This window comes from Pyrgilauda ruficollis, unplaced genomic scaffold (assembly GCF_017590135.1).
Source record: "Pyrgilauda ruficollis isolate IOZ18807 unplaced genomic scaffold, ASM1759013v1 scaffold14, whole genome shotgun sequence".
Classification (NCBI taxonomy): Eukaryota; Metazoa; Chordata; class Aves; order Passeriformes; family Passeridae; genus Pyrgilauda; species Pyrgilauda ruficollis.
This window is the reverse complement of record NW_024512543.1, coordinates 282,672-301,692: the sequence shown is the minus strand read 5'-3', so window position 1 is coordinate 301,692 and position 19,021 is coordinate 282,672. Positions and strand designations below refer to the sequence as shown.

General features: G+C 37.3%; 1 protein-coding gene across 1 annotated transcript in view; it reads left to right on the top strand.

Moving 5' to 3' along the window:
• The first annotated feature begins 4,159 nt into the window (after positions 1-4,159).
• DPH6 (diphthamine biosynthesis 6) overlaps positions 4,160-19,021 on the top strand; it is a 190,151-nt gene continuing 175,289 nt past the window's right edge. The window contains exons 1-3 of the mRNA XM_041460167.1: positions 4,160-4,288; positions 8,699-8,793; positions 11,057-11,250. Of these exons, the coding sequence (XP_041316101.1) occupies positions 4,266-4,288; positions 8,699-8,793; positions 11,057-11,250 (312 nt within the window). The 5' untranslated portion in view covers positions 4,160-4,265. The remainder of the gene's footprint in view (positions 4,289-8,698; positions 8,794-11,056; positions 11,251-19,021) is intronic.

Here is a 19,021-nt window from a genome sequence, read left to right as displayed (position 1 = left end):
TTCACATACAGCGCTGATCCCCAGGGCCATGTCTGTGTGAATGGCTGGAGATCAACTTTAAGTCAATGTATGCCTATTTTGGTCTAAAAAGAGACAATGAGTGTGACAAGGTGCCCAAGCTAATCTTAACAGGTTGTTTTATCTAGGGCATCATGAACTGTTAGTGTGGTTATACGGCATTCAGAGCAATACTCCACATCTGTTGAGCTGTAGAAACATAGACAGTAGGACCTGGAGTCCTTGTACAGCTGAATGGAGAGAGAGATGCCGCCTGAGAAGTTCATTTTTTTCAGATTTTAGTAGTATGTCAATGCATCTCATGCTGACAAACCAGATTTTTTTTCTCAAAATATAATTCTAGTATAATCTCGCAGAGAAATTGAAAATATCCTGCTTACTGTGAAGTAAGTGAAAATTCAGGGAAGCTGTTGATGACAGGCAGCTAAAGGAACTCTGCAGCCAGTTTCTTAGTTAAAAGTCCAACCAAAATATTCTCCTGTAAAATCTCAAACCGTTTTTCTGTATTACATAGAGAACTTTGGGCATTAAGAGCAGCAAAAAATTCTGCCACCTGTTAAATGAAGAAAACACCTCTGATTGTAGGAGAGTCAGGGCAGGACACCCTAACAAAGGCCAATAGTGGCACACTGCCAGCTACACCCGTGAAAACTCTAACATTCCCATTCTGGACCTGGTAAGCAAAGCAGAGACGATTTTCAAAACCTTTGTTTCAAAATGGAAATATTCTTCTAACGTTATATCTGCTTTATGTATGCAGTATTCTGTTACTTACTGGTGATTATAATAGGAAATCTTTTAATTAAGAACTTCATTAGTTCACCTTTAACTGCCAATCACCAGATAATTGGCCCTTTGCTAAGAGGCACTGCAGCTCAGGTATGCTAAAATGACTGTTTCTCAGAATAACTTACTGAAAGTAAGTTATTTTTGGAACTCATTTATAAGAGAACTTAATTAACCATTCCAGATCATTAGGGATACTGCATTGCTTTTTTTCAATCCTCTGACAGGTTCCTCCAGTTATACTAATTCATTATCATTATTTTCAACTTTCTAGGCAGAAAAGGGTGAAAAAGAAACACTGAGCCATTGCAGGCCTTCTGCACGAACTAGCCAGTACTACCCCAAGATGAAAGGCAGCTTTGGTGGATTTTATTGTTTGAGCTGCTTGAGGCAATACAGCAGAATGTCTTGGGGCAAGCAGTTTGAGAGATGGTGCACTGTCTTTTGTCCACTGTCATATGGCAGAACTTTTTAAGAGCAGTGACACTACACAAGAGCTATTCCATTAGGTAAATGAAAGCAAACAGATTTTCTCATAGAATATATTCCACATAATTTGAAAACAGCATCCTTTTGGGTAAAATGCAGATTTGTTTTCAAACCCCACTTTATTAATTCAATTCTGATATATTTCTCAAATTCTGGGACCCAAATGCCCCTTTTTTATTTGTGAAAATAACTACTGATGTCTTCATAAAGTAGCAGCAAAAATTCCAGTTGCACTAGTAAATTAAGCAGACCTTGGTCCTACAGTATTGTATTTAACTTCTACTTCAAACAAGTCTGTGGAAATGTGGTTTTTCTGGAAGCTGTAGAACTGAATGCAATAGAACCATTCCCCCAAAGCCCAGCTATATTATATCAAAAATAGATTAGTAATAACAGACCTTTTTGAAAATGCAGGACTTCAGAATTACTCTTTGCAGATCTTCTAATAATGCTTAGAAAATATCTTTACAAGTATTTGAGTATTTGTATTAAAGCTGTCTGATTACAGTTACAGATTATATGACCTCTCCATTTTATAAAGCAGATTAATTTATGTCCATGATTTTTACTTTCCATGTATCATTGCTAAGTATTGCAAATAAGCATATTCTAAGGGTTCACAGCTAGTAGCCAAATTATTCTTTTTTGTGATAATAAATAAGTAAATATGCATCATTCAAACCCAGAAAATACAGAGGAGATGTATCACAAAATTACTGTCCACTTTTTTTATTTTCTGGGCAATAAATCAAATAACTTTGTTCTGCCTTTTTTACAGTTCCTCAGAGGTCTGGTTGTTTTCTACTAGTTCATGTACTATGCAGTACTGTTTCACTCATTTTAGTAATCTCTGCTAAAAATCTCTCTTCTAGTTCAGAACAGGTCTCCATTACCTTTATGAGCTAAAAAGAGAAGTCCCAAGCCCTAAAAAAATCCTGTGGTTTAATCAGAATTTCACATCTAAGACACCCTCCTTTAGATCACCTAGCATGCTTTGAAGAGCAGAGAAAGCTTTCAAAGATTTACACATTATGTCATCATCAATAAACTAGTAGGAAACTCAAAAGCCCTGTAAGCAATTCCAAGGCAAGTCATTCCGTTTCATAATGCCAGCCCGTGGTGGCCAAAGCATGAACTGAAGATTTATTTTTTTCAAATGTATGTTTTTTTGCAATTATTCCAGCGCAGAAAAATCTCTTTTGCGCTTACTACCTCTACACAACTACTTAACAAACAAGTTTTATATCGTCATTTCTTAACTTTTCAAAAGTGTATTTAGGAAGGCATCATCACCTTCATATCTGACCATAATTATTCATTCCTATTTTATAGTGATTTACTGTATAAATCACTATATAAATCATGTGCTAACTAAAATCATCTTAAAAAAAAAGGCTTTTCAAGCTGTTTCATGAGCTGTACATAAGAAACCAAACTTATATACTTGTTTCACTATGCATTTATTTTGGAACATGTATCACTATAACAAAGTCATTTTTTTAGAATGCTTTCTTCCATCTTATCTCTTCCTGGGAACTTCATACTCAGCAGCCTATGTGCAAGGAACTAATGTAAAGCCTGAGTGAAAAGCCTGAGTGGTACAGATTGTTATATAGCATTGTATAATATCACATTACAGGGGACTGGTAAGTCCACTCACAGCGCATAAAGCATTTATCCCAGCCTGGAGGGACAAAACTTTCTGTGATATCTGCAGTGTTTGCTGCAACTAAATTCAGCAGGAACCATGAATGGGCATTCCTGGTCACTGCGGGGAGCGGGGCAGCCGGGAGGCTCATCCTGAGGCACTGTGCTGGTCCCGCTGAGCTGCACACCAGGCTCCAGCCAGGGTGGGCACCCAAGCGCGCACCAGTGGCTTCTGGCCCCATTCCAGTCTCACAGGCCCTAGGAACCAAAGCCCCGAGAGTGGCAGGCCTTTAGACTGCTGCTTGAAACCCTGCCGCAATACCAACAGCAATGCCTTTATCTGCTGATACAGTACTCTTAGTCTAGCAATAAAGTTTCTTCGAGAGAACTAACCCACGTGTTTCTTCCTTGACATGGGGAAAATAAACTTGTGTGTCAGGTGTCGAAAGACTGGGCGCCTGGGTAAGCTTGTGACTTAGCTTGCAAACCTACACGGGTGTCTGTCATGTGCCTCACGGCGGGATTGGTCAGAAAATTGGCCCAAAACAGGGATCAGATCAGGAGATCCGATTTTCGGTCTGCAGCAGCTAAAGCCGAATATGCAGAAGGACATTTTGTGCTCGCCTACGAGCGGAGAGCAGCGAGGTAGCGTGGTCAGCTTTGCTGTTCCAACCTCCCCGCTGCCGCAATCACAGGAAAGCCCCGCGGCACCTCCTGCCCTCCCAGCGGGCCCTGCAGGCGTCCCTGCCCCGGATCGCGGTGGAGTTACAACTACGCCCTACAGTCCCCGCGCCGGGGACCCCAAGTGGCGGGGGTGGCCTCCCTCGGCCCTGCTCCCTAGGCAGCAGTCACTTGGAGCAGGTCCGCGGTTCTTCGCTGAAGGACAGAAGGCAATAGGCAGTCACAGGGAAGCGGCAGGCGGCAGGCGCCTCAAACGGGCGGCCCGGGCCTACCAGCGCGTCCGCCCTGCCTTCCATAGGCGCCCGGCGCTCTGCCTCCGCGTCCGCGCCCTCCTCTCGCCCGCCCCCGGGCCGCGCCAGAGCGGCGCATCCCCGGCCGCCGCGCAGCCCCGCGGCGGAGGCACCGCACCTCCCCGGCCACGGGGGCCGGCGGCTCGCCGAGCCTCGGTCTGTGCAGGCAGTCTGCCGGCCTGCCCCGGGAGGAGGGCCCGTCGAGGGGAGGCGGCCAAGCGGTAGCGGTAGCAACGGAGGAGCCGGCAGCGTGCGCAGCCTAGGGTGGCTGTGCGACAGGGCGCCTTCCCCGCTGCACTTGCCGGCTGTCGCCCACCTCCTTGTCAGTGTTACCACCCCCGGCCTGCAAGCAACATGAGAGTAGTGGCTTTGATCAGGTAACCCGCTGACGGAGCGCCTATGTGAGCGAGCGAGGGGCGTCTCACAGGCGGAGAGAGGGCGCGGGGAGAAGCCCTGCCCGCCCGGGGGTCGCGCTCCACCCAGCGCCACCCGGGAGACCCGCCCGGCCCTTTCCGCTCGGCCTTCCCGCCCATGCGTTTCCTGCTGCCTCCCTTCCCCTGGCTGGGCGACTTGTTTCCCACCGGCTGCCGGCTCTGCCTGTTGCCCGTGGAGAGGCCGCTTGCGAGTGCCGGGGCGAGCCGGTCCCTGCCTGCGCACAGGGAGAGACTGAGGACAATTCCCGTGTTACGGCAGAATTCAAGAATAACCGGTGTATTTTTAAAATTAAACAAGCAAACCCCAAACAAATAAACAACCCCCACAACCAACCAACACACCCCCACCCCCCGAGCCAAAACAAGACCTACAGTTATTTGCCCCAGTCGCTTGCTCTCCGATATCCCGGTCTCCCTGGTTCTTCGTCTGCGCCGAGGCGAGAGCCGGAGCCGCCCGGGCCGCGGGCAGCGCCTTCGCTGGGGGCGCAGAGCGTGGGCCGCATGTCCTGCTCTAAAAAGAGGGTTCTGCTCATTCGCAGTTCAGTATCCAGGTGCTTTTGCTTTCCAAGTATCTTAAGGTCTTTCAGGATAGATTTTTCTCGAGTTCTAACGATAGATTTTTGTAGTGTGTTTTTTTTTTTTTTTTTTTGCGAGAGATTAAATTTTGCCGGTTTTAAATGATGAAGCTAGCTCGTTCCAATCGTGTCTGTCAAGGGTTGCTGTGTTTGCCATCTTCCCTCACCGCCGTCCCGTATTTTTTGTAAGTTTCTTTGTTAGTTTCTGCAGTTCTTGTAATTTTTTTTTTTTTTTTTTTTTTTTTTTTTTAGAAACTAACATGAAACAATAGTTAATTAAAAAAAATAAGTTAGGAAACCTCTAAGTGGAAAAGAACTGTGCAGATGTGAGCTGTGTATTTTTATTTTTTGGGTGCAGTAGCTATTTACTTAAGCCAAAGCATTTAATGTATTAAATTCTTCAGGGAATGGCCAATATCAAACCTTGTTGAAAACTGGGGTTTGGTCATAACAACTGCAAATCATTACAAAACTCATGCAAATGAGAAAATACAGGAAATGTTGTCTGTTTTTCTAGATTGGCTCAAATATGGTGTAGGGAAAATTAGCTTCAATTTTTAAAATTTTATTTTATAGATAAGACTTTGACTTTCTGGATTATTTACTTTGATATTCTCAAAGCAGAGGAATGTGTTAAAAGGCAGGATGGAACAAAATCCTATAAACAGGTTTCTAACACAATTGCTATTTTAATGGTCTATTTTACAAGGATGGATTTAGTTTCAGTAATAGTTTTAAGAAGAGTTTTAAAGAGACATCAAAGTGTCTGAAGTCTTTGTAACAGAGCTAGCCAAAGATCAGAGGGGAAAAAAGTATTTGAAAAGTGCTTCTTACTTTTGCAAAGGTCAGGATTATGTATGAAACTACTTTAACCTGTTTTTTTTTTCCTTGTAGAATGTTGGCCACACTAAAAGTTGATAGTCTTGTTTTAAGGTGGTATTTATGGGGTAAACCCTGCATTTTGTTTTGTGCTAAATCATAAACATTTTAAAGCCAGTCTTCAACCTGAAATATGATGTTTTTCAACTCTTTAAAATTCTTCTAGAATTTTCTTAACTGTAAGTGGTTATACTTGTCTATAGAAAGGAATTTTGCTTAGAAGTCATTCATAGGTTCATATCTTCACGGTTACCCAGGTTTTTTTCTTCTGGTATTTTGTTTATAAGCCTGCTTGTTAACATACTTGCAGAACCCTGACTGACCTCACTTTGGAGCTTTCCACAAAAAGGCCTTATTATTTTTTTCTGTGCTGGGAGTTGAGAGGGGTCCCCAGGCTATCTCAGTACTTGTCTTCATCACCCTTCTGAGGACTTCTTTGAGTCCACCTTCCTACCATGGGCCTGGGTTGTCTGGTTTCATTGGTCTTAGCCATATTGTGTTTTACATTTAGTTTGGAAGGTCTTGTGGGTGGGCACCATGCCATTTGTTTCTTGGTACTGGTAGTTTTTAGGGCTATGGTAAATAATACAGAGAATAAATAACAGGACAGTAGCATGTGATTTAGTAAGCACAGATTTCCACCTACTAACTGGTGGTCCAATGTAAGCAATATGTATATCAATATGCATCTTAAAATGTCTTTATGTGTATATATATATATATATATATATACACACATAAATTAATTGAAAGGATTAATAGATCTATTCCAGTGACATTTTAATTTTTTAATTTCAATTTTTAAAAAATATTAAAATGCTGTAAACAGCATAGGCAATTATCTATTGTCATACAATTATTTTTATGAAGTGCTGTTTGTAGCTGAAATCAGAACTAGTGGGAAACTTTTATTTTTTAGCATAAAGTCATTCACAAAGAAAGAGTCTTTGTCTCATTACTCTGTTAAGCATGGAAGTTCAAATTATAAAGTTAATACTATCTACATTTTCAAGCTGTCGAGAAGGGTGTCCAAAAGTAATGACTGTATGATTTTAAAATTTTTTATGTCTGTATATAGGTTAGAAGAAAGTTCCAGTATGCATTATAAGAATGTTAAGTAGAGATGGACCCTCCAAGTAGGATTCTGTCATGTTAATATTTACTTTTTAGCACTGAAACAGAAACAACTGCTTTATGAAAATCTGTTCAGTACAAAAGGATGCCATGTTTTGCACTATTTCTACTCCAGGTTTGAATTACACAACAAATTCAAGACAGCATACAGAATTTTTGCATGGATAAAAGCAGAGATTGAGGGGAATAGCTAAAGGGTTACATTCCTCTAAGGCACTTTGAAGCTTTTGTGTAGAGGGCTAAATAAAAGGGAGAGCTTAAAGCTGGAAATTCTGAAGGAGTTTGTTTCAAAATCACAGAACCATTTAGTTTGGAAAAGACCTCCAAGATTATCAAGTCCAACACTTCACCGATCACCACTTGTCCATTACGCCATAGCACCAAGTGCCATGTCCAGTCATTTCTTGAACATCTCCAGGGGTGGTAACTGCACCACCTCCCTGGGCAGCCCATTCAAATGCTTGAGAACCCTTCCCATGAAGAAATTCTTCCTGATGTCCAACTTGAACCTCCCCTGCTGCAGCTTGAGGCCATTTCCTCTTGTTCTTCACTTGTTTTCTGGGTGAAGAGGCCAAGCCCTATCTTGCTCCAACTCCCTTTCAGGTAGAAATAGTAATATTGTGACTACAAGGAACACAACGGTCTGTTGTAGCAATGACTGCTTGTGCTATGTGTTCTCCTGTGCATGTCTCAGTGATTCTAAAACAAAATGCATTTTTTCAGAGCTTGTATAGATCTCAGTTGCAGTTCCTGCCATGGTTTTTGTGCCTTGGCATGTAAAGAAGCTGCATAGAATCTCCACCTGCAGTTGTACTGAAGGCCACAAGTCTGAACATGGATCTTTTAAGCAGTGTGTATTCTACTTTTGTTGTAGATTGTAATGTTTCTTTTTCTATTGATTAAAATCCATAGAGATACTTTTTCAGTTACATCAAGAGAACAGAATTCTTTTGTTACTGATAGCGGAAAAGGTTCCTGTAGATCTTGAATGAATGTCAAAATTAATTGTATCCTCTGTTTTGGAGTATTATCTCTTGGCCTCAAACAAGAGTATGGTTGTATTTGCTTTTATATTTTTTTACTAGCATTAATCATTTTTATTTGCAGTGAAATGCAGTAAAAAATTCATATGTTCTCTGCAGTGTCAGCTGAAACTACTGCCTATAATAAGTAAAGTTTTTGACAATGGCAAGTATGTTCAAACTGTTGAAGGTTTAGGCAACATATCCCATGATGGAGAAATGTTATTTCTGACATAGGATGCATGGAGTTGGAGAAGATCTCAAAGGTGTTGAGTCCAGCCGTTAACCTAACACTGCCAAGTACACCACTGAAAATGTGTCCCTAGGCATCACCTCTGTATGACAGACCTAATTTTAAAGGATTACTAATGCTGGCAACTCACTGGAGCAGATTTTGGGGTTTTGATCCAAATTAACTAGTAATGAGTAATTCGTCTCTGGAATAAGGGAGTCTTTGAAGAGATTCCAGTGTCAGTAGCTCTTCTTCATGTGACCTCTCAGATTAATAGTAAGATACAAAACTCTTTATGTGCTTTATGGTTACTGTATTTAGGCACTATACATATGTAGTAAATGTATGGTGAAATTATTCTTTTTCTACTATTACTATTCTACAGCTCTTCATGTTTCAAAATTTATAAACAGTTCTGATAATACTTATTTTGGAACAGTTAGTTAAAAGTTATAAGGGGTTAAAACTTTTATCTATACTTTTGATTGCCACTATTTTCTTTTCCTTACAGTGGTGGGAAGGACAGTTGTTACAATATGATGCAATGTGTTGCTGCTGGGCATCAGATTGTTGCTCTAGCCAATTTAAGACCTGCTGAAAATACAGGTATGAAAGCCACATTTCTTACAGGATTTTTTTAAAAAATAGGTTAGAAACAATGGACTCACAACCATGCCTGAATTAAGTTCCTATATATGTTTTTGTCTGGTTTTGCATATTGAAGGCAAACATATAAACTTGAAAGAAGTATGAAAAAGAAAATGCTATGGAGATGTATTAAGTGTATTTTCCCTTAAAGGAAAAAGAGCCCACAAGAAGAGAAGATCAATTAAAAAAAGGCTTACGCAATTTGAAAATGAGAATATTGATATTCTGGTGGTAAACAAACGGGTCGTGTGAAGTCAGTAGCACAAATGCTAAAAGCTGATAGATGATGTCATCAACCAAAACTAGCACTGAACTTCTAGAAATGCTCTAAACTGGTGCTAAACTGAATGCTGTAAACCATTCCAGCTGCCAAAAATGTGCCATTGTGCTGCTGCTCATCCATTTTTATCTTTGTTTGTCTTTCTCCATTATTCTAACCCAGCATCTGTGAACTGCATTGAGGAACTGATGTGGCTTGGAATTGACCTTGATACACGTATTTTTCCTGCTTCTTTTCTTCCTTTTAGGCTGGAATGATTTTTTGATCAGTTCCTCATGGGCTCCACTTTATTTCTATGAAAAAGAATGGGAGAAACTCAGGTAGTCAGTGTGAGGTGAGAGAGTGAGCTAAGTATTTGTATATTGGATTAAAGCACAAATTGAAGTGAGGCTGGAAAAGCAAGTGAGTTGTTTCCAGTTGGTAGGGGAGAATGCTAAAGTATGTTAACTAGGTTCACTGTTCAACATATGTTAAGCAATTAAGTATGGTATTTGGTAACTGTACAGTAGGGTACACAGAAAGGGAAGGAAAAAGGGAGCTGCCATCACAAATGAGTCACGGGCAGAACTGGCAAATGCTAGGAGAGTATAGGAAAAATTTATTTTCTGGGTAGCTAGGACATAATAATCTCTAATCTTATTGAAATATGTTGTCTTCAAACTAATTTATCCTCATCAGAAATGTAGAATATTATCATTAAAATCATAAAATGCTCTCTTTAAGTGTGTAGCTGGAAATTTTATAGAAAGTTAATTGAGGTGCTTCAGGCAATAGTGGATTCTATGCCATTCTTTTTATTTTATCTTGTACCACTGTTGCCTGGAGAGTCTCAATTAATAAAGAAACTGTGTATTCTAAGCAGAATATCACTTAAAGACCTTGTCATGTTCATGTATGTTGAAACCACTGAATTTTCCTTTAAGTCTACTATTCTGGTGTAGGTTGGTTAATTGCGATTAGGGATTTGGATTTGTCTGTTTTGTGCAGAACCATATCTGTTGTGTGGCATCAAAGGTGACTGACCTAATTCTTACATCACAAACTAGTTATCTTGGTCAGTTACAGACCTTCTTCTTTGCAAGATGTGCTACATGTGTACAGCAGAAATGCTTGATGTCTCTATGTAAATTCAGAGAAGTACCAGAGTTAAAAATTAGCATTAAAATAGTGAACTGTGTTAGCTTGTAATAAAGTGGAGATTTCACCAATAATAATTTATTATTTTATCAATCTGTTAGAAATATTATCTGAAAAAAATTATGTGTAAATGATTTGTTATATAGTTTGAGATGTAATTCTAATTCGTGATACCTGCATTTTCAGCTGCTTTTTCCTTATCTGCTGGCTACAAACTGCTTGTAAGAAAATTTGGTTAATTTTTTTCTCATGGTTAAGGAAATAAGCTTTTTGCTTATTAAACAGTGTCAAAACATTATAGTGGTCTGCTTTTATTCTGCCTAAGCAGAGATAGTCTCCTTTTGTGATGACCATGTTAACAATTTTAACAGTAAACTTTTTGTAAATTTTGACAGCCTATAGCTTGTTCTCAGTGTTGCAGTGCATTACAAATTTCTTGATCTGAGTGTTTTGAAATACATCTGAGTTTGTGCCTCTGTCTTGTATTCCTATTGAAAATTACCATGTGAATGGAAGCAGAATTGAATCGATAGGAGATTTTTTGGATGAAGCAGGAAGAAGGAAAGGCACCACAATTTGCAAATAGGCAGCATGTTTGTGACAGATGTCTTCCTCTCCATACGTCTGTTGGGTGGAGAAATCTATTTTTTTTCTTTCCATGTTTATAGTGGTGTTGTCACCAAACATCTGTTTGTGAACTGAAAAATATTAACATTTAGATTTTCTCAGTACTTTGTAGTGTTGTGATTATCTGTAATTGTTGCAACAATGTACCTAATATGGTTGTTTTCTTAATTGTGGCAGGGCAGACTGATGAATTGGACAGCTATATGTATCAGACTGTAGGACACCATGCCATTGACCTATATGCTGATGCACTGGATTTGCCACTCTATCGTGGTTTTATAAAAGGTACCAGTGTAAATACTGGAAGAGTGTATACTGCATGCCAGGAAGATGAGGTTGAAGACCTTTACCAGCTCATGAAACTTGTTAAGGTATGCTGATTGAAAGCAATTATGTAGTTGGGGATAATTATATTGCTTAATTAATTTATGAATTTAAGTAAATGATCCACTTAGGTATTTAAGTTAAACTTTAAGAAAAAAAATGGACTTCTACAGGTTTTATTTCTATTCCTTTCTTCTTCTTTCTTCTGTAAATATATGGTATAACTATATTCCTTTTCCCCCAATGCAAATCACACTTATTAATCCTCATTTCAAGCCAAAATCTTTTTCCTATTTAGTGAAAACACCTGTAACAGGAGCTTAGCATGTACAACAAAAAACACAATTGTGGCAATCATCTATAAATAGAATATTTAGTTTATTTTGCACTTGTAATAATGTATTGCTTGATTACTGTAATGAGAGATCTTTCGGATTTTGTGCATTTATAAATGTGTGGGATGTCTAGACGTTTCCATTTGAGTACACTTTATGATGTGTAAACCAGAATCTGTTGTTTGTATGTTGCATGTCATTCTCTAAATATTACGGAATATTTCACAATGATAGTTTTGATTCTGGTGGCCCTATGATTATATTCTAATATATGACACAGTAGCAATAACATATATCAATCCTTTTTAGCTATAAAATGAATTAAAGAGGGACAATGAACCCACTTTCTAAACTTTAAAATTTATTCTCTGGTATTTTTCAAAATCTTTCATATAGTACTTTATTTCTACCAATACTAAGTCAGACCTCATTGGAAAAAACAGAAGACCTCCTGTTGACTCTAGAGGTTCTCTACAGTGTTTGAGTGAACATGCTATGTCCTTTCCAGCTAATCGTGTTGATTACTGCTGTGTGCAGTGCTAAAACCAATACACTGTTCAGAAAATCATAACTGCTATTTTAAAGAAATTAAAATATGTGATTTTATTGATCAAACTGGTATAGACTACTTAACAAAACTTCAGATAAAGGTGTTGTAGTCTTCATGTCAGGTATTGAAGATTTTCTAGCTCGCTTTCCTTCACTAAAATGATAATTGAGATTCATGAACCTAAATACTTCAGGCTCTATTCTGTATTCTGTTAAAAAAAAAAAATCAAATCGCAGATAAGACCTAAGAATCTGGTTTGAATGCAGATCACTTCCTGACCCATCTTGGAGTCAAATCTTGTAAACATTTTTGACAAGGAAATGATCTTCTTCTAAAGTAAAATCAAGATCTTAGACCTGTGTTGGAGTATAAGACTACAGCGCAGGAGAATAGTTCATGTAGATGGTACAGCCTCTAGTTGTGCTGGGGAGGCTTAGGTTGGATATTAGGAAACATTTGTTTACTGAAAGGGGTATCAAGCATTGGAACAGGCTGCTTGGGGAAGTGGTTGAGTCACTGTCTCTGGAGGCATTTAAAAGTTGTGTGGACTGGGTGCCAAGAGACATGGTTTAGTGGTGGACTTGGCAGTATTAGGTTAATGGTTGGACTCGATTTCAAGGGCATTTTGCAACCTAAATGATTCTATGATTATGCTCTACAGTGCTTCACAGAGGTTTTAAATGGAATGTGCATATCCTGCAATACAGGAATCAAAAGAAATATGATACAGCAGTTTTAAATTATTTTTGAATCATGATAGTATTAGAAATTAGAAGGACTGATATCTACTGTCTCTTAAAGCTGCATGCTAACAGCTTTGTGCTGCTGGATAAGGTAGTGAATTACTGATCAATGTAATTAAAAATGGGCAAATTAGTGGCAATTAAGATACTTCCTCTACAGATCTTGCTGTCTTTGGAGGACTTGATCCCTAACATGAATTAATGCTAGTGTTAAATCTTGACAACTTCTGCTTTGGAAGTTTGTACATGATAATTATAACTATAGCTGAAAGAGAGGCTATCATGTTGTCTGGAGCTAAATAACAATTTATTTCCTGTGTAGAAATATTAAGCCCACTATAAGATATATTCAAGTCGTAAATATTAACAATATACTGCCTTTATGTTAGACTTTGTATAATGATGTCTTTACAGTACAACCTAGCTATGAAATTCTGATACAAAAGTTTCAGTAAGTGTCTTGCATATTTTGATGAATAATTGCAAAATTATGAGGAGAAATAAACTACAGCAACTGTGGTATTTTAGTTTTAAGAAGACTACTAACTTTTTTCCTGTGTTAGCAATAACTTTGAAAGATTTCTGGTTTTATTTTTTCACATTTTTAATGACTGCTTTTTAGTAGCTTTACTATTTAATTCTTAATCACTGAGGATTTTGCTTCAGGAGTTTTTCTTCCCCACATGTTAATAGTTTTAAACAGAGAAGTCAATTTGCATTCTCTTGAAGGGAGGGGATGAATTCTGTGGAAGCCTTGTCAAAACCATCTTTGAGTGACTGTAATTTTAAAACACTGGTCAAATAACATACCTCTTTTTTTCAGTAAATGGTTTGGGGCCAGGACTACAGGAAAGGTGTGTCTAAATCAAAATCACATAGTGTACCTTACTTGCCATTGGCAAAGAATGCTTCTATTGCAAGTACTTACTTAGTAAAAAATTAAAACACTTTGAAAAAACTGTATGAATTTGGAAGTATACAATGTTTTTAAAAACAGTGTTATGAGAACAAGATTTCTAAAGAATTAAATATTCCCTCACAGTTCTGTGAAACCCAGGACAGCAGTCCTGTTCTAGTATATGTGACTCCATGAGTGATACTGACTGTCATTGACTGTAAACCTATTAATTTTATTGTCACAAACCAAGGTGATTGATAGGTATAAAGAAAATTTATATCTATTTATAGTTGCATAATGCCATGTTTTAGATTCTGTATTCAGTACGTATTGTGAAACATATCTGAGTACTTATATAATGTCTAAATATATCTTACTATGCAGTCTTCACCTGATAGAAGAATATTTACTTCATGAGACATGTAAATCCTGAACTCTAAAGAATAATTTATTCTCCTCTCAATGTTACTTAATAGGGATTACTGATATCCTCGTTTGTCCATGTTTGTTACTGTCTATATTGGAGATTTTCCTAGCCAAGCCTGTAAGCACTAGAGTTTCTCAGTTACCTGAATTATCTTTTAGGGGCTTTATAATGGCACTGTCTTTGAAATGTGGTGAGAAACTGAAATTCTTTGCCTTATCTACTCCATAAGTCTTTGCCTTTGTTTGGTAAGTTTCCTTGCTGAAGTAATTTGTAGAATTCTTGAACTAGATACAAATGTCATTCTTCTAGCTCTTCTTTTTCAATTTTTTTTATGACATGCTTAACTGCTTTTTTTTAAATTAGTATTTTAAAAATGGATATTTTTGTAGTTTTTTTATATTTACCCATATTTATTATAAAACATGCAAATGGATTTTTAGTGGGTTTGAAGTTTCAACATGTTATTTCTGTCAGTCTTTTTTGTTGTGCTCTTTGTGGATTTAGAACCCGCAAGCTTTCAAAAAATATGGAATTCACTTGGAATAAATTTATATATTGGCTTTCAGGACTGAAGCAATATTAATTATGAAATCATCCATTGATCATCAGCTGAAAAATAAATATTAATGTTGGATATATTTGATATATGAAACATTTGAATAATGACAGCCTTTGGTTGTGGCACTGTTTCATTTCATCAGTGATGTGGAACGGAAGGAAAGGAGATTTATTTTCTATAACATGGTTGCATTTTGGAACAGTAATTTTACAACAGTCAGTCACAAAGAATAAGTAACATTTTTTAGTTACAGAAGTAAAGAGCTTAATAATACAATGTGACTCCTGCATTTAATAATTACTTTTTAAGAACAGGATCATGATTTTTTTAAATGGTTCAAGTCTGATGTTTAGTGAAGACAGAAAGTGTTCCTGTCTGAGAGTTAAAATTGCAATAGCAGTGCCATTTTAGATGTTACTTAAGATATTTCATCTCAGACAAAGTACTTGAGCTGTGTGGGTTCAGGTGGAATAGAAGAAACTTAGGTCCTATCAGTATTCAGTGAAACTCCTTGAGATTTCTTCAGGAAACAGTTCTTCAGGGTTTGAGATGAATGGATGAAATGTAAGGTTATTTTGTGGCCTTCAGATAGGGATTAATTCCATCATGGAACCTAAAACTTTCAGTTCCTTGATATTGCTAATAATCTTCCGTGCTAAGGAAATGGTCTTTCTTTTACACTTCTCCAGAGTTCAGCTGCTGTGGCCATGGGTGACATGAGTTCTCAGATTCAGTGTGATTGCTGACTTTCTGTGACTTTTGTACAAAGATTTAGGTGCTCCTACCAGGAAAAATATATGAATAAGTGTAGTGTAATGTGTCAAGACTAGTAGTTACTCTTAACTCATACAAATAAGATTTGCAGAATTTCTTAGGAGTCTGAAAGATGCCAAATAATTATTAGTTGTAGAATCCTGATTGACTTGAAGAATCTGTAACCTGAAGTCCTCAGCGTGCTCTTCACCAAATTACTTGTGTAGTTTATGAGTTCAGACAAAGTAGGTAGCTTTCCCCTCTCACTTAAGGGATTCAGAGAGTTCAGAGGCATGCAGAAGAGTTCTGTTCTAGTAATCTCCCATGTTTTCATTGGAGAAAATTTTCCCTGCTATGATTTGAGTGGTCTGTAGATACATGGATTAATACCTCGGAGTTGTATTTCTCAATATTTTGGAGAAAGATTAAATTATGCAAAGAAGTACTTTTCTTTATGCTGAATTTTCAAAATAATCACTTCTCCATAATTTTTGTTGCCTGAATTATGATTATTGCAAATAACTGTGCCTTTAATATATCTAATTCAACAGTTCAAATACAGAATTTTTGTATGGCAAATGAAATTATACCATAAGTATTGAAAAAAAATTGTAAAAGCTCTTCAGTGCCCAGTTGAGGGAAACCGTGATAGATAAAACAATGGAAGTTATTGATTGGGCCCTTTAGTAGTTGTGTAGATTTAATGAACATTTGGAGACCACATCTCCTAGCACAGTTCTTTTTGTCTTTAAACATGCAAGTTAAATGAGAACTTTTAGAAATTGTATGAAGTGGTTGTCTACATTGACAAGAAATAAATAACTGTGCTTCTTGATAAAATAAGATTTTTTTTTTTTGAGAGAAAATATTTGCTGTGTTTTTTCATAGACTTGGTTCCTCCACTTTTTATAATGAATAAATTTTTATCTGCAAGGATTTGGATTGTCCCTTTACCCTCATCATGTTAAATGATTACAATTTTTTAATCATGTTATTTTTTCTTTTAATTAATTCTGGACTGGAGTTCCATAGCTTCCTCCACCTTGGGAATGACTGTTGTCATTAGCAGTGAATAAAAGTGTGAATGAAGGGAAGAGGGTAAGAAGTAATTGCATAGTTGGGAGTGATTTAAGCAGTATAAAAATAATTATGTATCTTGTTTCATTCAAAACACAGAGTTTATTTAGTTGTTGGGGGGGTTTTGTATGAATTTTAAAATGAGATGGGAACAAAGAAATTTTTTTAATCAGTAGGATGCCTGAAATTCTGTGTGTCTCCTCTGACCAGTTCAGGCATGGTCAGGATTTTAATTTTTTTTTTTTTTTAAGGAGGATCTTCGGCAATATCTTCGAGTTAGTTTCTTACTGTGAGAAATGTTGAGCATTGTGTAAACAAATAGTCACTGTATTTCTCCCCGTTAGGTGTGTGGAGTTGTTTCCACTCGCTCCCTGTCTTGTTGTGTTAATACTGAATAAGCAGAGACAGTCAGGCTGGTGGTGAAAGATGGTAAGCAACCCTGAGGGCTTGTTCTGGTCAGCTTGAAACCTCTGATTGCCAGGTTTTCCTAATTTCCCATTTCCAGGGCATCTCTAGTGTGACCTTGCCTGCTGAATATGATGTTCTGGGTTGCAAGATTCTCACATGCATTTGGGAATGGGCAGCCAGGCATTGTTTACAGGACGCCGAATGAACCGTGCACTCGCAGCAAGTTTGATAAACACACATTTCCTCCTTTTATCAGTGAGATTGCAGAATGTGAAGTATGAGTTTCCAGTTTTGCTCATTCCCTTCAGACCTTTTCCTGTTTAAAAACTGAATCTCACTAATTGGATGATGATACATCCTTAGATTTTGTTTTGCTTTCTTTGTTATTGTTGTTTTGAATTCAACTTACTGGTCAGTGACATTTATTTCAGTGCCTACCTTGACCAGGTTTGATAGACTTTCATATAAAAGCTTTCCATTTGTTCAACACAGAAAAGGTTCATCCCTGTAAATGTAAAGTGAATGCTAATTAACAGTAATGACTTCTAATCACTTTGCTTTTATACTCCTTTAGGAGCACATCTATTATCCAATGCAGTTAAGTGAAATGCTTGTATATGAATCAACAATGCTGTATTTCTTCTCACAGCTATTGCTCATAATCAAGCTTTGAATAAATTGCGATAGTAAAATTGGTTTTAATGTGTTCTTTTGCATAGGGAGAAAGGAACCTTAAATATCTTGTTAAATATCTTGAATATTTAGAGAGTTATCTAGTAACATTTTGGCATTCATTATTGTAGTTAAATGGAAAAATGCATTAAGATGGTTAAGTCAATTTTGTAAACATTATCAAAACTTTTTTCATCATTTGAAGTGTATTTAAGTGATGTGCATAGATGCAACAGTCTCCGAAGCAGCCCTATTTGTATCCAACTGCATGTCTCTAGGAATGCACTGCAAATTTCTGCCTTCAAATGCAGTTAAATTTTGCATAGAAGGGGTATGTTTTATGCCTTGAGAACTTTACCTTGTGTCATAGAGTGTATATAGTAGGTTAATAGACATTTATGCATTTCTTTTATCAATACTCTATATCTAACAAACTGTTAGGTTTTTTTACATGTGCAAACTGCCTGTCTGACTGCAATCATATACACTTAAAAAAGGTGTATAAAATAATACTAGTGAATTTTTATCCACAGCTGGAAACAATAAAATAAGAGGAAACTTTATTTTAGTAAAACTTTGCCATAAAGAATGCTGATGAAAAGAGATTACTAGACTGGTAGAATGTTAAGCAATTTTAAAATAGTTTAGGAAAAGAATTAGGCTAAAGACAACATATATGAATTTGAAATTTAGCAAAATTTTCCACTTAGTATTGCACATACAGGGCCTGTTTGGAAGGCAGAATTGGCAAAATCTGGATGAAACCCATTTCTGACATGGACATTAGTTTTTGTTTTATCTTTTGTTAATAAGTTGCTTGAAACAATTACTGAAATCACTTAGAAATTGTAGGTCTCAGTGTCTGTGAGGGAACTGAGGTCTTGCTTAGTCAATATATTTACGTTGCTGGGTTTGCAATTTCTAAAAAAAATTAGGTTTTCATTTTCTGTGGCAGTTTCCTTTCATGTAGTACATCTGTCTTTGCATGCTTAGAGACACAATTCTTTCACAGTTACCATCACAGTTCTTATGGATGTGGATGTGAGTGAGTATCCACAGGCACCGTCTGTGGTTTTGATTTTGTTTGTTTTGTTCACTCATTCACATAGCTTTAGACAATTTTCTGGTATGTTTCATTTGCTTAAGCATCTTTTCTGTTAACATTTATTCTTTGGTTTATTAAAAAATCATTGCCTAACTTAATTTCAAATCACCTTCCATGTAGTCCTCTTTAAATGTGAGTTGGAGTCGGTGTTCATAAAAATCCCGTGTTTTTTTGCTGTAGTACTTCAAAACATGCTGCTTGTGGGTTTTGACACCACAATGTGGAAAAAAAGTAACACCTTTCTTCTCTGAAGTCTCATTAAATGATTGATACTATCCATATCTTATTTCA